This window comes from Aphanomyces invadans, assembly GCF_000520115.1.
Source record: "Aphanomyces invadans strain NJM9701 unplaced genomic scaffold supercont1.18, whole genome shotgun sequence".
Taxonomy (NCBI): Eukaryota; Oomycota; class Saprolegniomycetes; order Saprolegniales; family Verrucalvaceae; genus Aphanomyces; species Aphanomyces invadans.
The window spans coordinates 133,576-157,892 of NW_008580163.1; the positions used below are offsets into that span (position 1 = coordinate 133,576).

Here is a 24,317-nt window from a genome sequence, read left to right on the forward strand (position 1 = left end):
TTGAAGATCGAGGAATCCACGATTCAACCACATGAATGACATGCAACGCGTCGCCGTTGGACTCGACCCCACGGAAAAAAGGAGGCGCCACGAGTATCAAGCATGGGCGGCGCGACAGAACGTCGAGGGCTGCGTGATGCACGACACCAAGGGATCATGGAACTCGGCCAACAACTCCGAATGGACCTGCGGTCGCCTCGACCAGGTACCCCCAGAGCTGACGCAGGAATACGCCCATTTTCAAACCCTTCCGTACCCTGGTATCTCGACCACCAAGGACGAGCTGCTGTGTTCTTTGAACGCACAAAGTACTTCCACCCCGCAACGATCGCCTTTGCCGTCTTCATTGTCCCCGGCCGACCAAGTGCTCCAAATCTTCCTCGTCCACGCTCTGCAGAACCCGTGGGGACGCGGGTGGCGCATCAATTGGCAGCAATTCAAAGGGTTGACGAAATATGCCATGCTGCCGTCGTCGTCGGGTGGTTCGTCTCTTGCTTGGGACACTCAAAAGATGCTGGCATTCAAGGGTCATGCCACGTGTTCATTGGGTCTCACGTATCCCGAGTGTTTGCTTGCGCTGGCCCATCTCTTCACGACGACAGCGTCTGGGACCGAATCCACCCTCGACCTTCCATCGCTGCACTCGATCGTCCTGGAAGCCACGGCCTCGTCGACCTCTTCGCTTCGCAACACCTTTCAACGGCTTGAATTCTTGGACTCGTTCGCAACAACCAGCGCGACGACGACGTTGGTACCGTTTTCCAAGTCACTGCATGCGCTCATGGCTGCATTCCGAGCCCCTGGCGCGCCTCCGAATCGACTCTCGTTCGCCGAGTTTCGCGCGTTCGTCGCTGCCGTGCGGCTGAAAACCACAACGCATGTCACCAGTCAGCAACTGGCGGCTATCTTTGTCCACGAATTTCGCGCCGACATGGTGCACGACGCAGGCGAGCGAATCAAGCCCTTTCACCACGTGCACGTCCCGATCCATCGTCTCATGCGTGGTCTCGTTCACGTTGGGATGTGTGGAGTCCCACGTTTCCTCGGCCTCGCGCCGCATGTCGATGCTGCTCTGCACGACCACGTGGTCCAACACCATGCTCTCGGCCACGAATACGCAGCCACGTGCACCAAGATTGTCCTTCAAGCAATCACCCAAGCACTGCAGCCCGTCGACATTGACGTGATCTGCTGCAGACTACCAGCATCTTCGGCGCATTCGTTCCGTCAAGCTGCTGCTTCGTTGCATCGGACGTTCGTTACGCTGTTCCAAGCCGACGGCGGGATCGATTACGTGGCACGTTGTCGTGAGCTCGTCACCACCACAACACCCCTCCGTCGACGGCAGCAGCCACCACCGAGCATGCCACCACCGTCGCCGTTTGGGGCTTCGACACCCGATCTCGACGTCCATCCCATCGTGCCCCACCAGCCTCGGGCGCCGCAGCATCCGCTGGATGGGGCGGACGATCTCCTCGATGCAATCGTTGTCGAAGTCACAGACATGCACGGCCAAGTCGACATTGAGTTTATCGCAACGCAATGGGCAGCCGCCGTCGACACGTACGAGCGCTTTGTGGCCACCGAAATCTCGTCGGGCGACGACCACCGTCCATTTCTGCTGCGGTATGCCACCACATTGACTGCATTTGCCCAGCAATTGTGGGTCCATCGCGACGCCGCCGACATGTATAGTCCCCATGCTGTATCATGCTCCAATTCGTTCGTGGCTCATGATGGTGGTGGCACAGATTGGAGCTGGCAGTCGAAGCTGTGCGCATCGGCAGCGTCACGTTTCACGCGTACTGGGCGAGTTTGTGCATTGCAACGCACGACCACAAACGTGCGTCGGTACGCGACTTGACGATCTTGACGTGCGTGCTACAGTGGGCGCGCTGCCTCCACCTCCACGGAGACTTTGCATCGCACCAAACCCGCCACGCACCGGACACGCGCCTCGACTTTTCTCCAGGCCTATCGTCGCCCACTACTCCGGTCGGTCATGCATCGACGACGCACACGATTGAATTGTGGAGTATCGACCCGACTGCGTCGGCCGCCGAGTTTTACAACGCCGCGTGGCGGCGATACGTCATCGCGATCGCGATTCATCCGACCGACGCAAACGTCGTCAACTGCGTCGTCGCGCAGGTGCAGTTGGCTTTGCACTTGCCATCAGGTCGACAAATGCCGTCGTCGTGAACCGCTTTGGGCTGACGTACACCCCACCCCACTAGGATGTGCGGCGGCCAAGGACGTATTCCATGACGCTCTCGACCGCCTGGCGTCGCTGGAGATTGCCACGGACGACTCGCGCGCGCTGGAACGCCACATCCGCGCGGTCCTGTTTGTGCGGCACGAATTTTTGGGCCCGTCGACACCATTCAAGATCACGCCATTCTATGCGTACGTTGTCGCGGTCGTGTTTACACGAGTTTCAACGACACGGCGCGGCCTCTCGCCGTCCGATTTGAATCGCGTGAATGCGCAATGCGCACTGCCGCCGGTCGCGCAGTCCACGATCGAGTGGCTCCAAGCTACGTTCGAGTGCACGGCCGAAGGACACCTCACCCAAGCAGGGCTCGCCCAGTACTTGATCCACTTGGCGACCACAGGTACGATGCTACGGTGTTCACGGTTGCTTGAGATGGCCAGATCCGACCGAGTTCGACGTGGCGTTCCGGGCCTTGACCCGCGACCTCGACGACGCCCTACCACGCGCCCCTTCGCAGTGCTTTAGCGCGATCCGACAGCACCAAGTACGACCGCCGCCCGCCGCCGTTCGACAACCCCGTCCGACGACAACTTTTCACCGCCGCCGGCCATTGTCCCGGTTTCCACCGCTGGACCACTCGACCGACGCGATCGCCGACTGCTTTGTCGTGCTTAGCGGCGTCGTCTTGCCCATGACGCAGTCGCAACTCGACGCGTCGACCGCCGCCACCGACGTCCGCGTCGTCGTCCAAGTTACAGACACACTGTACCACCCGACCGTGACGTCGTTTTGCGTGCCAGACGCGATCGCGACGTTTTTGTATCCAGCGCCGACGACCGTCCTGACGGCCGCGCCGCCGCCGCGGTGGTTCGACACTGTCCTCACCGGTGCGTGCGTCGCGGACGACATGTGTTTCCTGGCTCTTGTAGACATCAACGGCACTCCAGTGTACGCGTCGACCTTGCAATTTGCGCATCCAACGGCGGCATGTGCACTCCACAGCCTCGTTGTGGCCGACCTCCGTGGCGGCGACGCGACGGTAGCCCCATCGTGGCTAGACACCGGCACGACGTACTTTGTTCCCAAGTGCCTGTGCTTTCTATCGCGCCGCCCGGCCTACAAGACGTTGCATCACGCGCTCCGCCAAGTGTACCGTTCGCAGCACCTCGAGTCGAAAGTGATCGCCGCGTTTCTTCAAGTCCCGATGCCCACGTCCAGCGCGGCCAAAACCGTGTGCACGATCCACAGCCACACGTTTTTGGTGCACCATCCGCAACCGTTTTCGCCCCACGACGTCGACTTTGCGCTTGTGTTTCAACGGCTCAGTCTCGACCACATTGTCGAGGTACGATGTCGAGATGGAGCTCGCACCCACGCGGCGCAGGTGCTAGCGCTCGTCGTGTGCGAAAAGAAGGTGGCTGTCGCGGCCACATGCGTCGCCATGCTGACGCCGGTCCTCGAGACCCTGCGCGCGCTCGTCCATCCATATTTTGTGAGCCAGGTCGTTTACATCCCAGTCGTCCCCGAGGTCCATCGAGTCCGCTTTCATTGGCAAGCCTTCTTCACCATTCGACCTCGTAGCACTTGAGTGACTTTCTCTGCTCCCCCGTGCCGTTCGTCGTCGGGGTGTCTGCCCACCAGCTCCAGCAGGCCCAGCGCGACACCCTGGACGACGTGATCTTTGTCAACCTCGACACCAACACGATCTCGGCGCCCCCCCAATGCCCCCTTCCTCGGTGCGCACCGTCCGTTGTCGAGATGTCATCATGACATGCCGTAGCGTCCCCGACCGCCCCAAGAAAAAGCTTGTCAAGGCGCTCGGTGCGCTCTGCGAACGTGCGGCAATCGCCGTTCGGGATGAAACGCGCCACGTCGACGACACCGATCGACTGTATGGACTCGTCGAGGATTGCCCAGTGGCCACCGATGACGTGGCATGGCGGCACGAGCAGTGCGACGTGGCAGCGCACATGGACGATGTGTGGTCGGGACTGCAGGAGCTCGTGACCGGCTTCTTTCGGTCGTACGTGCCATGCGCTTGCCTGTCTGCATCGAAGGACGTTCTCGTAGGCTTGTGCGCGACTGCAAAAAGTACTGCCGCGCGAGCCCGGCGCACCAAATCCAGTTTGACTCCAAGGGGTATCTGCGGGACTTTGGCTCGACGCGCGAGTTTTGCTCCCACTTTTTTGAGACCCAGCAGTTCCAGCAGTACATCGCACGGTAAGGCAAGGTCCATGGAGGCGGCCTTGCAACGCGCGCGCGCGTGTGTGTAGGGAAATGGAGCCGGGCCATGCACCGCCGATCCATCGACAGCTCATCCATCAACGGGCCGGCGACGCCATGGGCAGAATTGCCCGGCAACCCACGACGGGCACGTCGCGCTCGCGGCAGCCCCGCGACGCCATTCATTTTGTGGTGGCAAACATCACCGACTAATGGAGTGTTCTTTCGCACGTGTTTCCGATCGAGTTGCAACTTGGCGCCGTCGAGATGGACAAACGCCTCGATCGATTGCGTCGCTGCCCGCCAGTGCCGCATCTTGTCCGCAAGACGTTGCAACTCGTCCTCAGATGCCTGCCACCACCGGGCTGAAGTGTGGACGCTGTTCTAGCTCGTAAAACCAATCGTGGTCTCCATTTTATGCCACGAATACGAGACGGCTCGCCACATCCCGTCGTACTAACAAGAAGATTGTTGGAAGATGGCGGAGACGCGTCTGAGGTTGCGTTCAGGAACGACAGTCTGCGATTGTTTAGCGAGTACGCCAGCGAAATGGACATTCAAATGGCCTTCTTGGTCGCTGCGGGAGTTGCTCCACCATCCAGAGCTTGCAGCTTACTCTTGAACAACGTCGGTAAAAGCGCGAGGAATTGCAGCGCAAACAAGATGCCAAAGTTGATCAAGTTGTTGCCGCTCCCGGCGTCAGCGGCAGTGCTGCCCAGCGTCGCTCCGGTCGAAATGTGGATGCAGTTGGCCGGAATGAGCCCTATGCGCATGCATCGTCCTTGAGGACTACTCAGAAGACGTTGAAACGCACCGATGAAGGTCGCGCCGACGAATACACCAAAGGGAACGCCGACGAGAGGAGACGCGACGTTCACAAACCAGTTCGGAAGCAGCGGCGTGAGGCGAAGAAAGAGCATGTAGTAGAACAAATTCGACCGGTTGGCTGCTATCTACCAGCCCCCACAGGGATGATTGGTAATTCTGCAAATATCGCATCGAGCATACCTTGGTCTTGAACGAAGCTAACATGTCGGGAAGAAGGCGTTGTGCGAGGTTGCGGCCCAAGTAATGCGACAGCAGGAAGCACAGAGACGCGCCGGTGGTCGCGCACACAGCAACGAGCAAGTTTGCATGAACGAATGGATACAACGCACCCGAGAGGATGCTGAGGATGAGGGGACCGGGGATGGCAAATGTCTGCAGAGACACGTACACGAGGGCGAAGCTCGCAACGACAAAACTTGAGTGTTGTTCTTGATACAGACTCGCGCACTTCCATAGTGACGTGACTGTGCCGAGTTTGTCGTCGCGTCCTCCAAGGAATTTAGGCAACACGCCTTGGATCATGAACGAGACGGACATGCCCCTACATGCAGGGATATCCACCTCGGGCGCGCTACTCAGGAAGATGTACACGCCAGTCAGCACAGCGAGTGCCAGGCTTCCAAGCAGCGCAGTCGACGACATCGCCACGGTTCAATTGAATCTTCGGCGAAGTCCGGATATTGTACCATTCTCAATCCCTTATCCGAATTGAAGTGCAAATCGGATTTTACACGCCATTAGTATTATTCAACATATATAACGACCAGATAAATACTTCCACAATGCCAAGTTCTCGTAGCAATGCCCCTGGAAGGGCTGTCAGTGTCTCCTACGGCATTTCACGCACACTACCATGAGCAGGCCGGTCCTCCAACACATCTCTGCATGCTATGCCCGCCAGATGGGTGAGCTTCAACCCACGCTTGGGACAGTGTTGACCGTATTTTGCAGCAATTCCATGTTGGATTTATCCAATGCCGAGTCGACTTTGTGTCATTTTTTACAATTTAAAGTATCTCTCCGCGTTGACTATAGTAATTTAAAACGATTTTTTTTATTACAATTACACCACATGGGCAGAAACATCGTCGTGGCGCAACTGTCGCTGCGCCTGACCGTGGTGCAATCGGTTTGAAGCGGCAAGGCATCATTGCGAAAAGAGCACCGACCAACCTCTCGCGCATGGCAGCCGCATCTACCCCATCAACGGCCGACTACAGCACTTTCTTTGACCGGCTCGTGTCGCTGCGCCACCACTTTCATTCGCATCCCGAGCTGAGTTTCCAAGAAGTGATCACGCAGCAAACGCTGCGTCGGTTCCTTGTCGACGAGGCTGGCATCCCCGAGACTGACGTTCACGCGTGTGGTGGCACAGGTAATGCCGTCGTTCCTCGCCGTCTGGCGTCGCGATGACGTCTTGTTAGGGCTTGTCGTCAACGTGTTTGGGCCCGTCGATGCGTCGGTAGCGTCGATCCGCTCGGTTACCTGCGTCGCATTCCGCGGGGACATGGACGCTTTGCCCATGACCGAAGAGAACCCATCGCTGGCCTACAAGTCGAAACAAGCTGGCGCTGCACACATGTGTGGCCATGATGGGCACATGACGTCGTTGGCTGGGTTTGCTTACCTGTTGCAGCATCGTCGCAACTACCTTCCTCCCAACACGTGCGTCCGCCTTCTGTTCCAGCCCGCGGAGGAAGGCCACTTTGGTATGGACCCTTTTTGTCAGGATCAGCTTTCTGACCGCGACATGCCCTGGATTAGGCGCGGTGGCCATGATCAAAGAGGGATGCCTCGACGGTGTTGATGAGGTGTATGGGTACCACAACGTGAATTTCCCCGAGAACGTTGTGGCCGTGAAGGCGGGCGCCGTAATGTCCCACGGCCTCACGTTCCACATCACGCTCAAAGGACTGGGAGGCCACGGGTCAGCTCCTCATCAGACCAACGTACGAACTGCTCCAGCAATTTCTGCCTCGTTTGTTGTGATTTTTTGCAATTTTCGCAGTCGATTGTCAGGCAGTTTTGATGGATGGGTAGTAGGACCCGATCGTCGCGGCTGGCCACGTTATTGTTGCCATACAGACGATCGCAAGTCGCAACATTTCAGCCCACGACAGCGCAATTGTGTCGATTGCGCAGGTTCACGGCGGCGAAGCCGACAACGTGATTCCGTCCTCGGTAGTCATGTCCGGCACGGCGCGGGATTTCTCCCCTGCTGTCGCTGACGTGATCAAAGCGCGCATGACTGCGATTGTGACTCACACGGCGGCGGCGTACGGTGTGGAAGGCACGATTCGATTTGACGAGCGATACCCTGCCACCGTGAATGCAGCAGCTCAAGCGGAGATTGTGCGCGAAGTGGCGCTATCTGTGGTATGCCGTGTTTACTCGCATCATGTTGTCAACGACATTGTGGTGGCTAGGCTGGTGCAGCGAACGTCACCACATACGGGCTGCCCTTGTGTGCGTCGGAGGACTTTTCGTTCTACCTCCAGCAACGCCCTGGTGCGTTCTTCTTCATCGGCACCGTCCAGAAACCCAGCGAAGACGGCACGACAGAACAGAATCGCACGTTGCATAGCAGCACGTTCGACTTCAACGACGCGATTTTGCCCTTGTCCGTGCGCATGTTCCTTGAACTCGCGCAGCACCGCCTCGCATGCGAGCTGTACTCCCCTCGTGAAATGGAAGGCATTTACTCCCCGTCCACAGCGTAATGTGGCAGCTCGTTCGGGGCCATGGACCAGTATTCGCCTTCGGGCCGGTTGAGTCGACAACGTTTGATTCATAAATAAACAAGGTTTGTTTTAGGGAATTTGCATTATTTTTAAATGGCATATTTTGTAGGTTTTCATAAATCGGTGAAAAATACATGGAAAATCCCTGGTAAACTGTATAAATGAATGTTTTCAATGAACAATTTTAGAAAGGATAGCGACCTTGATTGGTGCATTGCAAACCAAAGCCGGTCGCGGCGACAGCGTCGGTGTGATGGAGGTCACATTTGAAGCCGTGGAAGTGCCGCCAAAGACTGCAGCGGCGCGCAAGCGTGCTACATCCATACTGCTTTCTGGAGACATTGGTCTCTCAGCAGAAGTCATGCAGCGAGGTGCGACGAGTCATGTGCGTGATCGATTCATGGTGTGTCTTGAACACTAGGTCGTTTGCTTCCTGGCACTTATGTCGCCTTGGTTGGACGCGTCGGTCCATGTGAGAAGGTGTGGTTGCGCCGGACTCGCCTACTTCCATCGACGTCATCGCAACCTCTACAAACTGTTGACAAGAATGGCCTGCCGACAGTATATGGCTCGCATCCACAGCAGGAAAAGGGCATTCCATTGCACATAACACTTCATCCCATTCCGAATCACGTGGTGCCCACGGTCGAGTACATTCATTTGGAGTGGGTAAAGCCGCCGACGTGTTTGCCCAGCGGCCACCACCAGTCATTGCCGTCGCTTCCACTTTTGCCCATGCTTGTCGGAGGAATCTTTGAGCACAACATGACGTGGCACTGTGTTTGGCACGGCATAGACTACGGCACTTGGCGCTGTTTTCTGGGAGGCTCAGTATTGTCTCAGAGCTGCAAAGAAGATCACAGTCGTGCCGCACCCGCGGTTGTCGGCGAATTCATTCGACATCGCAAGGTCGGGGTGGTTGGAAGGCAGACTCAACTGACTGTGTCCCACCCGGCCAACTCAAGCTTCCGCCTCGTGCCTCCAGCTTCAAATTCACCATCCTATGTGGCCAACGCCTCAGCCACTGCCCTCGTGGACTTTGCCACTCAGGCCCTCACACACCCCGAATCCAGTAAATCTATCGAAGCTCTCCACCTCCAATGCCTCACATACCTGCCAGGTTTGTGCCGTATCTTAATGCATGGCCCCATGGGCTCTGGGAAAACTAGCGCCGTCCACCACCTTGCCCACATACACAACGCGACGCTGCTCGAGCTGGACGCGACCGTCCTCGCGCTGCAGACGCCCATGGTATCGTCGCTGGAGCGTCCGTTCCTAGCGTGCTTCACGGCTGCTCTCCACATGCAGCCGGCGGTCGTGTGCATTAAGCACATCGAGCGCCTCTTTCCCAAAACGCTGGACGGTCCCGCGGCCACCCGCATCGCCGATTTTTGCAACGCGCTCAATACACTGCGTACGTCGAAAAAATTCCTGTTCCAGCCACGAGGCAATGGATCGTGGAATTCACATCCGCCACCCACATTATTTATTCGCTGCCGTAGAGCTCGAGCACGCGCGTGTGGCGGTGGTGGCCACCGTTGTGGACACGGCCAGGCTGGTCCCTCGCGTGCGGCAGTGCTTTCAGGACGAAATTGACATGGAGGTTTGCCAGCCCATCCTCCGAGCCAACGATTGAACTTGCGGAACCTTGTTGTATAGCTCACGGCGCTTCCATTCCGCCAGCGCTTACTCCGGTCGTTGTTCCCGCCGTATCCAGATGCCAGCGCCATCGCGTCGGTGAACGCGATCTTGATGCAGCATGGTCAACAGCCTGGCGACATCGTGTCGTATGTGCGGCGCGCCATTGCAAACGCCGTGGCGGAGACAGGCACTTGGCATGCCACGTTATCACCGGTTGACTTGGTCACGTCATTTCGTGCGGACCCGGCCAAGTCGCCATCATCCTCCACCACAGCGTCCGCCGTGACGTTACCGAATGTGTCGTGGCGAGACATTGGAGGCGCCGACGCCGTCAAGCAGACCCTGCAAGAAATGGTCGTATGGCCATTCGAGAAACCCGAGGTGATGCTCGATATGTCGCGGGCTGCAACGATGGACTGTGCCACCGTCGTAGGTGTTTGATCGGATGGGGATTACTCCGCCCATCGGGCTTCTGCTGTTTGGCCCTCCAGGTATGTACATAGTCACACTTGCTGCCGACCCCGTGCATGCCCTCGAGCGTTGGGTCGAGAGACGACTCGGTCCCATTCGTTTGCCATACCTTGCATAGGCACGGGAAAAACGATGCTCGCCAAGGCAGCTGCAGCGGCCACGATGTGCAACTTCATGAACGTCACTGCGACCGACTTGATCTCGTCAGAGTTTGGCGACAGCGAGAAAGCAGTGGCCCGCGTCTTCGACACGGCCCGCGCCATGAGGTCCCGTCATCGTCGTCGCATTTCGATGTGTCTTGACGCGGCATGTCTAGTCCATGCATTGTGTTTTTCGACGAATTCCAGTCCATGTTTGCCACCCGGTCGTCTGCGGGCCAGGTGCTCGACACGTTTTCGTAGAGGTTTGACAAAGGCCATTGACGTGTGGTAGATGGGGTCCCGCATGGCGTCGCAGCTGCTCCAGGAAATCGATGCCCTCCGCGCGCTGCGGCACCAAAACGCCTCGGAGCATTATGTGTTTGTCCTGGCGGCGACCAACTGCGTCGACGCCATCGACGACGCATTCTTGCAGCCTGGTCGGTTTGAGCACGTCGTGCATGTGGGCCACCCCGACGCCGCGGGTCGCCGGCAAATCCTGGTGCGTTGCGGGAATGTTGCCATGTACCTGATTCGAAACATGCGCAGGACCTCGTGCGGTCGAAAATGCCGTGGGACGAACATGTCGACGTCGACGATCTCGTAGCAGACACGGAAGGCTTGAGCGCGGCGGAACTAGTGTCCGTTGCCCGCATGGCAGCGGTGCTGGCGCTGGCAAACGATGAGGTCCGTGGTCCACCACGTCCTGTGGGACTTGTTTGACATCCGTCGGCGAAATGTGTAGGCAAGTGTATCGATGGACCATTTGCGCCAAGCCCTCATCACAACGTTGGAGCGGTACCATGCCACGTACGCAGGATAAATGTCCCTCCGAGTCCTATTCAGTCACGAGCGTACCACACGCCCCTTTCGTCCCACAATCGTGTCTTGACGGAATCGTCGTGGCGACGATTTTGTTTGAACGAACCCACCCTGCTTGGCTGCAACTTGCTCTAGCACACTCCCCTCTCCATCCATCGCACGAGATGGCGTACGCGCGCAGGGAAAAGCTATCGGGGCTGTCACTGGTGCAGAGCATTCCATGGGCACGAACGGCGTCAAGCCATCAATCTCGATTCGTTTCAACGGTGGCGGGATGCACCACGAAAGCGTATGTGTCCAACAAGCGAAAAATGCCGTGCACGTCACACACTGCTTGCAAACGAAAGTGCCGATCGGCACTCGCTCGATTGTCGATTACTTGCACGCGAGATAACTCTGAACTGTCGACGCGAGGGCAGGCGGGAACCGTTGGGTCAATTCTGGCATGGCATGGCCAAACACGGCTGTGATCTTTTGCAGTGCCGAGTCCAGGGCTACACAACACGATCAACGATCGCCACGTTCGCCAGTCGGAACCAAACAGCATACCATACACAATCGCTTCGTACTCTTCGTACTGCGTGGCGCGGTGGCCGTCGATCGCGACGCGGCACGCCGCCAACGAGTACACGATCGCGGGAAGTGTGACCTAAGCCAAGCATACGCACGCGTGAGCCGTCGAAGCGGTCGCACATTGCAATCGATAACGTCCGCCAGATGATGCGACTTTTGCCCTCGCTGTTTGTCAGGTACCTGCACAATGCCTTGCTTATCCTTGGCAAACGACGTGCACACAGCGGTGGCCACCGCGTCGATGCAATGCACTACAGTCTGCGCACGGTTAGTCCCGGGGCACATCTTGAGGTGCCGTCGACGTGCAGCGATGGCACGACCGGCGACATGGCGTCGCCAAATGGATATACCTTGGAAGTGAGCAAAATCGTGGCCAGCGTAAAGTGCCATAACGAGTTGGCGAGCCATTTCTCGAGCCAGATCCACGGCGACGGCGCGGCTTGGCTGCCGCCCGTCGCGACAAATGCAAGCACGGCAGGGGAGGTCGAGATCAGTTGAAGCAACGTCGATGGCGACGGCTGAACGCTCGTGGCAATTTGCCACGTCACGGCACCTAGTTTCGTCCAGTTGACTCGGTCCTTGGACGACGATGACGGCGCCGACTGCTTCCCGAGAGCGCGCCACATGCACGCAAAACCGTCGATCGTGGCAGTCGTCACCTGGAACACGCGCAGCCAAACGTCTTCGGACGCGAACAAGGCGGCGCTTTGGCCGCTGGCGGCCGCGAGATGCAAGTCTGCTGCTTGAAACCACAAGTCCCAAAACTCGAGCGATCGCGTCGATGGAACCAGGTGCGGATGAATGCTGCCACGTGGCGCGCTGTGGCATGACGATCTTGCTTCGAGAAACGAAATGTACGTCGCGGATGGATTTGTTCGTAGGCTCGATAGCACGGACGGCGTTAGAGGTTGGGCTTGAGAGGTTGGGGAGGCGGGCAACTGCTGGGTGCACTCTGTGCAGGACACTGCTGGGTGCTGCAGGTCAAGCCATGCAATGGGGGGCACCGATGCACCTTCCCAGCTATATGCCGTTCGCAAAAACAAGCAAGAGAACGCCTTGGCCGTCGTAAAGTACACGAAAAACAAAGTCGACGACGACGCAATGAGGGTCACCAAGGCGAAAGGCGCACGGTCCTCAGCACCATATAGGATACCGAGTGTCGCGACTGCGGACGACTGCGCCGTGCGGACGAGAATGAGGGGGATGCTAGAGAGCAGCGACACGACCGGGTCGCTCACAATGGGCCGATGGGCAAGAAGGTGGTGTGGAGCAAACACAACGAACGTCGCGAGAAGAATTGCTTGCACGAAAACGGTGGCATGATCGGTCGACAAATGGAGTTCTTTCGATACGAAGTATCGAAAGAGGGCGTTCCAGACAAACGACGTCAAGCCAAGCGTCGCGACAAGGGCAATCGTCTCCAGGCGGCACACGCGCAATGCGACAGAGAATCGGATCGATGACGATCGAGATGGGACTTGCTGGGGCAGGAAAAGAAGCAGGTATAAGACCACTACAAGGCTGCACACCACGAGCAGGGTCTGCGCGACGACAACCAACGTCCACTCCAGCGCATTCGCAAACGCTCCAGTTTCATCTGGTACGGGGGTCGAGAGCAGCCACCGGAGGCACGAACCAAACGTGGTTGTGGCACAGATGCTCAGAAAGCTGGTCGACACCACGCCAGATCCGCAGCTTCGAATGCGATGCACCACACGTGACGGCGTGGCCGCGGACGCCATCATTAATGGAGGAAGAACGCTGAGGCACACTATTTCACATAGTCACACTATTTGCATGAATGTCCTTAGTACTACTAGTACCTGTCGTCGAATGATTGCCAATGAACATTCGTAAGTATACCAAAACTAAATGAAATGAATCTAAACCGTAGTCCACACAACTGCACGGCCGACCAGTTTACTACCTTCCATGCGATCCTCCTCCTTCCCGACGCGAGTCGGCAACGCAGCGATGGGTCGCCACAGTCTCAACAAGGTTCTTCGATAGAGCTGTGCTCCATCATCTTGGTTCGAATGGAAAAGTGCTCACATCGAGTGCATTCAGATGTGGCGACTGAGCTGGCTGGCTTTGCTTCGCAAGACACAGCGCTTGGACTACGGCGAGACGTTGATCGTGTGTGCAATCATAATCTTGGTTTTTGTGCGCAGCTTTGGCAACATGAATGCGAACGTACGTGAACTCATGCTGTCGGCACCGAGAGTTGCGCCATCTCCTTGGAAGGGGACCCACCAGAGGTACTCTGGAGTAGAGAGATGCCTCCCTGTAGACATCGGTGCCGCGATTGTTGCTGAACACGGACATCATGGACGAAGTACCGCGAATGCGTTGGTTGGTGCCAAGGTGTAGCACACCGCGGTACACTTGTTTCCGCGTTGATTTCCGTGACCCAAGAAATACTATTCAACAGAACGGAGGCATGCAGTTCCAGGTCCTGTGTCGAGCCTGTCGGACCATGTCATACGTGGCCGATCTTGGACCTGTGAGGGCACCGCCATGTTGGCGTCGACAATTCGCTCCGGGCAGCACACAAGAATGTGTACACCGAATTCCGCCAGGTCACTGCGAGTGCCATTCCGCAGGAACAACGCGACTAGTGCTTGGCACTTGTGGCAGCAGCGAATGGACCAAACCCCGCAGACCGTTCGGTGGCAGGTCAACGCAGTGAAAATGCCTGTCCATTTTGTCGGCAAGCCTTGTGGATGTCGTGTGCAGGCTCAAACGGCGTGCGTCGTGAGTTGGCACATCAAGGGCCACAGAGCGTCCTGGCTATGAAGAACGACGTACTGCGTGTAATAATTCGTCAGCGATGAAACTTGTCATCGTCCCTGCGTGCGCAAGTAAATTTTGTTGTGTTGAGTGCTTCCCCGGTCACTAGTCGACATGTGCGGATGGACTGATGGATAGCCCTCTCTCACCATCCAAGTGCGAAGTGGATCCTCGCCATGATCTATCTACCTCGTATGCGTTGGCGAGGCCGCTGCATGTCCCGAAAACGACCCAACACAGCTCCACATGACGTCCCAGCAGCGCGCCAGCCTGCGACTCCCTGCTGTTCATGGCGACGCTCATTTGTGACCTGTGGGGCCAACGATGTATGGCTCTTGGGTACCGAGACCATACGTAGCCAGGCCACCGTCGTACGATTCAAGCCGTCATGCGCGCGTCCCCATCATTTCATAATCCTGCCAGCCCCGTCGAGACCTCGACACCGGACGCGCGGCGGTCGGTGCACGTTCCATCGGGTGCGTCGTCAGCGATTGCGGCGAATAAGCGAATGCCTGGTAGCTCTGCGTCCAGCACGGCACGAAGGTCCTGCGTCGACAGAAGCGGCGTCAAGAACTCGCTCGCGTCATTGACCCCAGTTCGTGGCAACACTGGCGCTGCGAGACGCTGCGAAGGCCAAAGGATTTCCAACCGTGTGGAATGGCATCGCATGGCAACCAAAGCCAGGACGCGACAACGACGGCACCTTCGACATGGACATCCGAGCCATACCCTTGAACAGGTCAACCACGACGACGTTATCGCACCACTTTCTGTGAGAGGACGAGGTTGGCTTTGGGCAACTCGTTGATACACCGCGGCGCACATCGTCGCGGTGTTCGAGTCTTGCGAGATGCAAACGTGCCAACGAAGCCTACGTTGACGTTCAAGTTTGCGGCAGACTCAAATTGGGGCGTCCGCCAAACTTGTGGGTGAATGGGCCTGTGTGACAAAGACACCGTGGAAGGAGCTGAAACTGTGCCAGCAGCAGAACCCGCTGGGCAACTCGGCGACGCGATCGATACGCTGTTTGAAACTTTGATCCATCTTTCTGTGTCAACGCTGTCAAGTCATTACTTGGCAACCATCCAAAGTAGCTCATGGACGGTCCAACGATTGTCCATGCACACTTCTAACGCTAGCCGACCGCGGTACACGACGTCCATTCCGTCGCCTTTCATGAATGCACGCCGCGGGAAAAAAAATCCCACGACCTCGCCACAATCGGGATGCGTTTGGAATTACGCGGCGTCCTTTCGCTCGTAAATCAGCACGTACGACTCGGAAATCCCAATCAGCTGCGGCATCGTTTCCTGGACGTGGAGGTCTTGGATCTCGTACCACTGGTCGGTCGATCGGTTTTGAACATGCACGCGGTACGTGCCATCCGCGAGCGGGTCCATGTTGATAGCAGTTGTCTCCTTCCCGATCGTGACCGGGCTGTCGTGGCAAATGTTGGCGATCAAGTTGTACTTGGTCTGCGACGCCGTCGCCACATGCGCGTTCACTTGTGCCGCCAACTCGGCCTTGTCGACGATTCCGGCCGCCGACCCACCGCAGTGCGACAGCAGCGCCTTCAGTTCCTTTGTCGACATCTCGGCGACTTCGGCCTCGGTTGGCAACCGCGATGCCACGTAATCTCTCAGCTCAAGGTTCTTGACGGGAAAATTCACGATCGTCGGGTTCTTTTCCGTGAAAAAGTTGTTTTTCGTGAACCGGTGAATGTGAAAAATCAAGTACGGCGGCAACGAGTCGATCGCGTACTGCTTTTGCTGGCGCAGTGCTCCTTGCAGCACGTGCTACTCCACGAAACCCAGCGTGAGGACACCATGGCTCAGTATTTCAAGCGCGCCCACGGCCACCCGATATCGCATCCACCGTGCATGCTGCAAAAAAAAATCAAATGCCACGCTTTTGTACCGTGATCTTTTCTCCGTCAAACTTGTCGAGCACGGTGAACAGCGGCACTTGGGGAATGACATTTCCGCCCTGCGAGTCTTTAAACAGCGGCGTCGGCGGCAAATCCAACGTCAAATACCTACGTGATACGATATGCCATGAGTGCAAACTGTCGTGGGCGATTCCATCGCGTACAAAAAGGGCACGGCAGTGGACACCCCCGACGCGTCGTTGTCGACCGCTCCCGATGCCGGCAACGTTGTGACGTGAACCATGCCTTGGAAGACTTTATGAACGATGCTCGAGCCTGGAGTCTTGGTGCCGCCGAGTCCCTACAACGATATGCCGCGGTGCAATCGTCGGCATGCATCGACGTGTATGCACGTACGCGATGGAGCTCGTTGAGGAACCATGATAGAAACTCCAGGGCGTCACTTTGTTGGCCGATGTGGAAGCGCTTCTTGCTGACCACGGAAATCGCTTGGACTATTTCGTGTGGACTGATCTGTACGCAAATGGTCAAGTCGGCCGAGAGAGCAAGATGCCGGAATGTACCGTGTTTTTGATGTTGTGCGGACTCCATAGTTTGCGAATAAGCTCGCCAAAGCGCAGGACAAGTGGCGAGCGCGTCTTCGCCACAGCGGCGGCGTAGTTTTCTGGTCGAAGAAAGTAGTCTCGGAGGGGAGTGACGTGCGCCAGCGCTTGGAGCACCACGGAGATGTAGTCGGTCTTCTTCAGGTTGTTCAGACCAATGAAGCCAGGCAAGTATGACACGCCAAAGCTGTCCTGGGCAAGGGTGCGATTCGTGTCGAGAGAAGCAATGTACTCAGGGGTGAACGACGGTCGGAGAGCGTTCTTGATCGGCGCCAGCGACAGGTCCGTGACTTCGTAGTTGTCAGGCAAACAGTAGATCTTGTCCGTGGACAAGTTGATGAACACATGATGGAAGCTCTGCACCGAATGCGTGAACGCGTGCGTGTTGGGTCCACGTCCTTGAAAATACTTGCCGCACACCAGGCACGCATACGCATTCTGGTCGGACAAGCTGATCGAGCACACCTTCTCGAAGTCAAAGTCCAGAAGCTGGGGACGTATAGTATCCAGATAAGGACACTTCTTGCGCTTCGAGGCTTGCGCAGCGGCCGCGTCCGCGGCCGGGCCGTCCTTCCTCTTTGCACTCATGTAATGTTTGTCGGTGGTGTGTGTGGTGCCACCGCCACGACACGTTAAATGGAATCTAGTATAAACCGGCACGTTTTAAGAGTATTCCATCGAGAGATAGCTACGTTTTATGTATAACGTGTTGTCAAAATGAGTTTTGCATTTTAAGAATGGATTCAAAACCCCATGGGAATTCTTTATTTATTCACATTCACTCATTGCATAAAAACAAAACATGAACTGAGAATGTCCTACACTCTGTATCTCGGGGTGGTTTTTAAATCGAGGGGGAAGTCGAAAAAATACTCGAAAGAAGGACATCGCACCATGGAGATGGAAGACGACTCGCTCCTGATGCTGCCACCGGCGGAGGACGCTCCGGTCACCGACATGCTTCATGGCAATACAATGGGCAACGAGTACGATGACAACGTGGCGGACGAAGACGTGACGTCTACGAAGGGCACACGTAAGAGAGAGCGGCTGACCCTTGGCCAGAAACGTCAAGTCGTCGACTTGGCCGCCAGCAACCAATTTACCCATCGTGTACTGGCGCCCATCTTCCTTCCCCTTCTCTTTCAACCTATCATGACGTTTTCACTGTTAGGAGCTTGCCGAAAAGTTCCAAGTCGGGCGCACGACTATCACCAACATCTGCAAGAACACCGAGTTGATTCGCCACGAAACGGACTCGGCCGACATGGTCAAGAAGAAGCGCAAAACGACGAAATGTTCGTACGATCTCAAGGTCCTCGACGAAGCGCTCCACAAGTGGCGCATGGAAACGAAGGTGAGCAACCCCGAGACAAAGTTGACTGGTGCGGCGCTGCAAGGGAAAGCCATGCAGCTCGCCCAAATGATGCTCTCCGATCCGTACGCACGGCTTCCCGACAAGGTCCACGTTGCGCTAAGCAAGTTCAGCGCGTCAAACGGGTGGCTGGACGGGTACCGCACGCGGTTCGGCAGCTTCACGACCAGGGCCACCACGGCGACGTCCACCGACCACGGGCAACCCCACCACGCGCCGTTTTCCGCGTCGATCAAGACGGTGGACTTTCAAACACGACAGCGCGAGCTCCACCACATGCTCGAGAATGTCGACCCCCAAGATATTTGGACAGGGACCGAGTTTGCGATTGCGTCCAAGCCTCCGCCACCGCAACACGGCTCGACGGCGACGCACCCAGTCGACGGCCATGGAGCGGATCACACAGATGCCGGTGGAACTAGTGGTGGAAGCCGCCTCACGATCGGGTTGTTTGTCAATGCAGCGGGGGAAAGTTTCGACTTGCAAGTGATTGGCACCGATCGCAACAGCGCGGCGACAAACGGAGGGAGTCCGCCACCGATGCTGTGCACGATGGCGAATCTAGACTTGCGCCGACGGTATCGGATCCTGTACGACGTGACCAAGTCTGGATACCAAGTCGCGCATACGTTCATGCACGTCCTGAAGCAGCTCAACGCCGTCGCCAAGGCGCGGAAACGTACATTTCACGTGCTGCTGGACAGCGCGATTCCCCACGTGAAGGCCGCGATGCTTCTCGATTCGCTCGGCGACCAGCGCACATTTTTTCATTTTGAGTCGTTGCGGCTGGTGTTTTTGCCGCCCAATTTTCATCTCGCCACGTGCCATCCGTGCCACTTGGGCCTGATTTCGTCGTTTAAAGCGCGCTTCCGATACGAAGAAATCGACGCGCTGTTTGCCCGGTGCCGCGACCTCGCGAGTTTGATGGACCCCCAGCTCCAATGGACGTTCAAGAACGTTCTCCACTGGTTGTCCGTCGCGCTGCACAGCCTCCGGCCGCCCGAAATCGTCGCGGCATGGGTTGCGTCTGGCTTGCTCCCCTCCTCCACCGTAGCAACGTCTCTCTCTCGATTCAGCCACGTGGCATCGCCATCCACCGCGCTGCAGGACCTCCAACGACTCTTGGCCGACATTGCCCACCAAATGCCGCCGTTTCTTCCGTGGGTCGGGCTCCAGGAGCCCAACGCCCAGCTCTGGATCGACCTCGACGGGAAAGCGTCCGTCGTCGACGCCGGCGTCGACGACGCCCAGATCGTGCGTAGTGTTTTGCTCAAACACGGCTACCTCGAGGTACGTGGATGCGTGAAGAATGAATCTGACGGGCCTCACGATGGCAGCTTCGACCGGGCAATCTCGACGAAGCGGTCGAAGGCGGCGCGAGTAGCAGCAGCTCGTTGACGTCGGCAGCGACCAACCATGGCACATCGAGTGGGAATGGACCGGGTCATGGCAGTGTCAACGGCGGGCTCTTGCCCGTCGAAGTCTCGCCAACGAAAGAACAAGTGTGGCACGCCATCGATTTACTCAAACGCCACGTGCGCGTGACTCCAGGACTCGACTTGCACGGCGTCGACGCCGTCGTCGCGCTGAATGCTCTGAAAACACCCACTGCCAACAACGCCACATCGACCTCCAACACATCGTTCCAACATCATCTCCATCATGCCTAGCCACGAACGCGACTCCTCTTCCTCTCTCGTGCTCGCTTGGTAGCTGGCTAGGGCAGGCTCCGTCAAACGTGTGTACAAAAAGAGTCTAGTGCGTCATGCACGGTGTGCCCCCATGGCGCGGCACACATCCCATTCAAACGTCGTTGGGGACATCCATCCGAGTGCCGTGGCCATTCCAAACATGCGCATGTTCGAAGGCAGCACACCAAGAAGCACGGAATGATCGGCGGTCGCGTTGTCGCGTTCAAGCAATAATAGGGGCCATCACTGGCGGGGATGCCGCGTCGTCGGACTTGGTGCGTGCGTTGGCAGCGGCCTCTTCGCTCAAAACCATCGCTTCGGCCTGTCGCTGCTTCTTGGCGTATTGCATAAGCGTACGCAGCGCCGACCCGAGCCAGTCGCGGTGGTCGGCACTCTGCGTTTCCAAGTCGAGCGTGCGATGCCCGAAGACGACGCTCAGCGAACACGACCGCGCGTTGTAACTAGTGCCATACCCGCCGCCATGGCCATCGCACTTGTGAAAGACCGGCGTCTCCCGGCCATCCACGACATGCGACGCGAGCGCAAGGTCCATGGGGGCACTAAACCCTCCTCGTTTATGCTCCCACTGAAGGGTGCCGTACGGGTGGCACACGAGCCGCGTCGAGTGGGGACCGCCGCGTCGGCCGTATTTGGTCAAAGGGTAAAACATGTTCACGGCTTGGACGAGGTAGTACCGGTGCGGCCCGCCAAAACGAAACGCGAGCTCGATGATTTTCCATCGAGCGCCGTCAATGTCGGGGGACGCCGCGACGTGGGGCGGCGCTCCAGGAGACGAATTGTGGGATGGATGGCCAGAGAACGTCGAGAAACGGGTGGCTGCAGGGCCTGCGGGGGCCCTCGATTTGTGAATGCTGAGGCGCCGGAGTCCACCGGCCACAGACGACATAAGTCGCGAAAAGTGCAGAGGCTTGGTGTCTCGTGGAGCGACAGCTGCAAATGGAGGAGGCGGGGGCACCATCCCTCTCGATGGCGAATCGAGTGGATGGGAGTGGTTGCGACGGCGGCGAATGGATGGTTGGGAAGCTCTCGGTTGGTTTTGTGCATGCGGGTGGTGGTGGAGATGGTGATGGTGGTGGTGATGATGCGTGGTCGGGACTCCGATCAAGTCTACAGGGTGCAGCGACTGTCGTGCGCAGTCTCGTCGGAGATTCAGCACGAGGTTTCGCACAGACGTGGTCAGCACTGGGATGTCATCGTCGTCAAATGTCTGCTCGTCGTCATCGTCATCGGCGTCTTGGTTGCTGTGCGCGGCGATGGATGGCCTTCTGCTGTCCATAGGGAGCGAGTCCGACTCGTCCTTGTCAGAAGATCGCTCTGGAGTCGACAAGTCCTCAAACGTATCGTCGTCGAGCCCAGGAAAGGCTTCGCTCGACATGCGGTCGGCGGAAGACGATCCTAGCAAGCAGATCTGATCGTCGTCAAGGTCCAAATCTGGCGGCGTCACGTCCGAACACTCCAGCATGGCTGTGCATTCGCCGGAATCGTGGCGCTGAATATGCCGCACGAGATGGCGGACGCTGTCTCGAAGGTTGCCGGGGTCAATCGAAATGTTGTTGTCGCTCTCAGCGTCGTCGTCGTCGTTGTTGTCGAACAAGACGTCGTCCACGGATGCTCGAAACGGAGACAGTGGCGCAGGTGGACCGTCCTCCGCTTGCGACGCAGCCAAAGGGAACGGCGGGGCAAATGATTTATGGAGAAACTTGAATTCCGTGACGAGAATCGTGTCGTGGTGACGTCGTCGTGGACTCAAGCTCTGTCGACGGATGGTCGACGAAGCCGATGAATGCCGGGCGACTGTCGACGTCGTGTTGGATCGAACGCGTCCGATCGTGTGCGGAGAATCCAAATCCCACGTCAAAAGCGGCGACGCAGGTGTCAACGGACGCGTCGGCGCACCAGAGTTGCTGTACCGCGGATCGTCGAAACAACAATCATCGACCAGTTCAGAGTACGAGTTGTGGCCACGAAGCATCGACGTGAGCTTGCCAAGGATGTCGGATCCACCTGGGGATCCGCTGAATGCCTGCGATGAAAGCAGCGTGCTGTCTCGTGCACGGCTGCTGGCGCGCTTCAGCGTGCTGGCACCTCTAGACCCATGGATATCCATCCCCAACGCGCCGAGTATGTCGACGACGTCGTGGTGCCGCTTCGAGAAATGAACGCTGGATCTCGACAAAGCACGGCAGAAACGGCCTCAGGAGGGGTGAATTCAACGGCGGGCTGACACGATATAATTGAATCCAGTGTATCCTTGGTCGTAGCACCCATGATTCGGGGATGTTGCGTTATCGTTCCAGGGTCCGCACGACGGACGGACGACGGCATGCAACAGCATGTGCATCATTTCTAACACCACGCACACCAAGGAGCCATGAAGATGCATGCGGAGCTGGTGGGGACGCAAGGAACAACGCGTCGCGAGCTCTGAATTCCTCCCCCGCACTGCGTGCCCGAATCCCCGGCGACGGCGGTGGCATCTCTTTTCGGGCAAGCACAGGCGAAACACGAGAAGAGACGGAATCTCCGACGGCGTGTGGGGCTGGCGAACCCAACGGCAGCCAGGGGACGTTCTGGCTAGTCGTTCGATAGTTTTGAGGGTTCAGTCGCGCTGGCAGGTGACTGACTCGAACGTTGATGCCTGTGCGTGGGAATGGGGCGGTGGCTGGACAGCGTCGAAGGGTGGTTGGCGTGCGGCAACGGTACGTGAGGCCAGCTCCCGCCACAAAGACAGGAGCCACCGCGAAACCGCATCCTGCCGCCGCGCGCGAGGACGATGGCCCATCGGTGGGGGCGTCGTCGATGGCGTGCCTCCTCGAGATGTCGACTGTACACGTGCCCCACGAAAAAAGCAGTCGAGGCTGCGACATCGTGCGGCGTCGGCGACGAGCCGCTCCATCACCGCGATTTCCGCAATCAGAAAGGCGACCTGGACACCTGGTATCAAGTGGGTGTTGGCCTGTTGCCCACGTCATTGAGTCTGCATACGGTTGGACCGAGCGTCGGCTTGGGCCATCGAGCCGAGGCCGCGATCCAAAGCGACCTTCGTTGGTCCACCGTCGCAGCAGGGCTGCTACGACAGACCACACTCTGCGCGGGTGGCATCTTTGGCAGTGGCGACAGCGACCGGTGTGATTTGCACTCGACGACATCACGATCGGCGAGGAGATGGGCGTTTTTGCACCGATATAGGCCCCATGTTGTAAACACACCACGTCACGACCACCGCCAACATGACCAAGCGGCACAGGCTCGTTTCAGATGTCGACGGAGCCAGCCCCACACTACAACCTGGAGCCGATCGCAGCCTTTCAAGAAGACTCTGGTGCATGGATTACGATGTCTCGAGGAGACAGTGCTCTCGCGTGTGCACAGTGTCTATGCGAGATCAAGTTTGCCACTTCAGTGGCATTGCCCCAGCTGCCTGTGTAAAGCTCGCCATGTTGTGCGGACCAACACACGCCGACAACGCTTCACGCGCCGCCACGGACGCGTGCATTGCCAACGGCGAACGGAGGTAGGCCCACGTTGTGCCGGTGGCACGTGCATCAAAAGCACATCTCGTTAAAATAAACACCATCATGGATGTTCGTCGCTCATCCGTCGTGGCAAAACACGCCCTGCGTGTACCCGAGCGCGGCCGGGTCGAACGAGTCGATCTTTTTGCAGTAGCAATGGCCAAACTCCTCGAGCGGCACCGTGTAGTACCCCGTCGGTCCCGCCGTCCACGTAAACGCATTCGTCCCCTTGGTGGTGTCGATGCACTTGGCGCAGTCTTGGAACGACCCCTTGAAGTCAAACACGTCGCCAATCCCAAACAAGTCGGCCTCGGCGCGGCAAAACTTGTAGTTGTGCACCATCGCCGAGAACGCCTTCAGGTCCACCGCCTTGCTGATCGCGTACTGGAACGTCTTGGCGGTCGTCTTGAGCTCGCACGTCGGGTAGTACCCCGTGTACGACGCCGAGTTGCACTGGGGGTTCTGCTGGCACAGCTGCACGCACTCGTCGATCGATTTGACGTTGGCGGGCGACGCGAGCGTGTCGCCAAACAGGTTGATGCCCTTGTACATGACCCACGACTGGGGCGGGAGCTTGCACGACACCATGTACGGCTTGTTCGTGCCGTCGTGCGACGTCGGGCACCGCGCCGGGTCTTGGAGGTGCTTGAGGTAGCACTGGCCAAAGTCCTTGCGGCTTGGCACCCACGTGAACGCGTTGCAGATGGGGTTTGCCAGGCACGCGGCTTTGCAGTCGCCCTGGGATCGCTCTTGATGGGACAGGTCGTCGCCCCACAAGTCGCTC

At 57.8% G+C, this 24,317-nt stretch overlaps 9 protein-coding genes across 11 annotated transcripts; 4 read left to right on the top strand and 5 right to left on the bottom strand.

Moving 5' to 3' along the window:
- Positions 1 to 16: 16 nt before the first annotated feature.
- On the top strand, positions 17 to 4,677 carry H310_08607. 2 transcript variants are annotated; one of them, XM_008874440.1, is made up of 10 exons: positions 17 to 1,689; positions 1,752 to 2,179; positions 2,238 to 2,615; positions 2,656 to 3,102; positions 3,145 to 3,560; positions 3,600 to 3,743; positions 3,797 to 3,951; positions 3,996 to 4,238; positions 4,286 to 4,435; positions 4,489 to 4,677. In XM_008874440.1, the coding sequence occupies exons 1-10, from the start codon at positions 32 to 34 to the stop codon at positions 4,649 to 4,651; spliced, it is 4,182 nt and encodes a 1,393-aa protein (XP_008872662.1). In that variant the 5' UTR covers positions 17 to 31; the 3' UTR covers positions 4,652 to 4,677. The 2 variants fall into 2 exon arrangements, with proteins under 2 accessions (XP_008872662.1, XP_008872661.1); XM_008874439.1 differs by having other exon boundaries at positions 3,145 to 3,743.
- Positions 4,678 to 4,747: 70 nt separating this feature from the next.
- Positions 4,748 to 5,934, bottom strand: H310_08608 (hypothetical protein). Its single transcript, XM_008874441.1, has 3 exons — positions 5,447 to 5,934; positions 5,253 to 5,391; positions 4,748 to 5,201 (listed from the first exon to the last, which is right to left on the bottom strand). Exons 1-3 carry the CDS (start codon positions 5,906 to 5,908, stop codon positions 4,996 to 4,998), a joined length of 807 nt encoding a protein of 268 aa, XP_008872663.1. The 5' UTR covers positions 5,909 to 5,934; the 3' UTR covers positions 4,748 to 4,995.
- Positions 5,935 to 6,346: 412 nt separating this feature from the next.
- On the top strand, positions 6,347 to 8,183 carry H310_08609 (hypothetical protein). The gene is made up of 6 exons (XM_008874442.1): positions 6,347 to 6,641; positions 6,691 to 6,975; positions 7,031 to 7,215; positions 7,310 to 7,642; positions 7,693 to 8,069; positions 8,117 to 8,183. Exons 1-5 carry the CDS (start codon positions 6,449 to 6,451, stop codon positions 7,984 to 7,986), a joined length of 1,290 nt encoding a protein of 429 aa, XP_008872664.1. The 5' UTR covers positions 6,347 to 6,448; the 3' UTR covers positions 7,987 to 8,069; positions 8,117 to 8,183.
- A 25-nt stretch (positions 8,184 to 8,208) lies between these two features.
- On the top strand, positions 8,209 to 11,203 carry H310_08610. 2 transcript variants are annotated; one of them, XM_008874443.1, is made up of 11 exons: positions 8,209 to 8,378; positions 8,429 to 9,079; positions 9,128 to 9,421; positions 9,510 to 9,610; positions 9,667 to 10,029; positions 10,082 to 10,139; positions 10,238 to 10,385; positions 10,436 to 10,499; positions 10,552 to 10,758; positions 10,806 to 10,943; positions 11,002 to 11,203. In XM_008874443.1, the coding sequence occupies exons 1-11, from the start codon at positions 8,261 to 8,263 to the stop codon at positions 11,077 to 11,079; spliced, it is 2,220 nt and encodes a 739-aa protein (XP_008872665.1). In that variant the 5' UTR covers positions 8,209 to 8,260; the 3' UTR covers positions 11,080 to 11,203. The 2 variants fall into 2 exon arrangements, with proteins under 2 accessions (XP_008872665.1, XP_008872666.1); XM_008874444.1 differs by having other exon boundaries at positions 10,436 to 10,758.
- A 169-nt stretch (positions 11,204 to 11,372) lies between these two features.
- H310_08611 (hypothetical protein) lies at positions 11,373 to 13,420 on the bottom strand. The gene is made up of 4 exons (XM_008874445.1): positions 12,002 to 13,420; positions 11,832 to 11,909; positions 11,628 to 11,727; positions 11,373 to 11,572 (listed from the first exon to the last, which is right to left on the bottom strand). Exons 1-4 carry the CDS (start codon positions 13,394 to 13,396, stop codon positions 11,454 to 11,456), a joined length of 1,692 nt encoding a protein of 563 aa, XP_008872667.1. The 5' UTR covers positions 13,397 to 13,420; the 3' UTR covers positions 11,373 to 11,453.
- Positions 13,421 to 15,450: 2,030 nt separating this feature from the next.
- Positions 15,451 to 17,551, bottom strand: H310_08612 (hypothetical protein). The gene is made up of 5 exons (XM_008874446.1): positions 16,893 to 17,551; positions 16,726 to 16,842; positions 16,533 to 16,669; positions 16,359 to 16,476; positions 15,451 to 16,237 (listed from the first exon to the last, which is right to left on the bottom strand). The coding sequence occupies exons 1-5, from the start codon at positions 17,517 to 17,519 to the stop codon at positions 15,680 to 15,682; spliced, it is 1,557 nt and encodes a 518-aa protein (XP_008872668.1). The 5' UTR covers positions 17,520 to 17,551; the 3' UTR covers positions 15,451 to 15,679.
- A 219-nt stretch (positions 17,552 to 17,770) lies between these two features.
- Positions 17,771 to 20,212, top strand: H310_08613 (hypothetical protein). The gene is made up of 3 exons (XM_008874447.1): positions 17,771 to 18,044; positions 18,106 to 19,596; positions 19,644 to 20,212. Exons 1-3 carry the CDS (start codon positions 17,826 to 17,828, stop codon positions 19,974 to 19,976), a joined length of 2,043 nt encoding a protein of 680 aa, XP_008872669.1. The 5' UTR covers positions 17,771 to 17,825; the 3' UTR covers positions 19,977 to 20,212.
- H310_08614 (hypothetical protein) lies at positions 19,552 to 22,173 on the bottom strand. Its single transcript, XM_008874448.1, has one exon. It carries the CDS (start codon positions 22,123 to 22,125, stop codon positions 20,221 to 20,223), a length of 1,905 nt encoding a protein of 634 aa, XP_008872670.1. The 5' UTR covers positions 22,126 to 22,173; the 3' UTR covers positions 19,552 to 20,220.
- A 1,438-nt stretch (positions 22,174 to 23,611) lies between these two features.
- On the bottom strand, positions 23,612 to 24,121 carry H310_08615 (hypothetical protein; the record flags this gene model as incomplete). Its single annotated transcript, XM_008874449.1, has 1 exon — positions 23,612 to 24,121. One exon carries the CDS (start codon positions 24,119 to 24,121, stop codon positions 23,612 to 23,614), a length of 510 nt encoding a protein of 169 aa, XP_008872671.1.
- Positions 24,122 to 24,317: the final 196 nt, after the last annotated feature.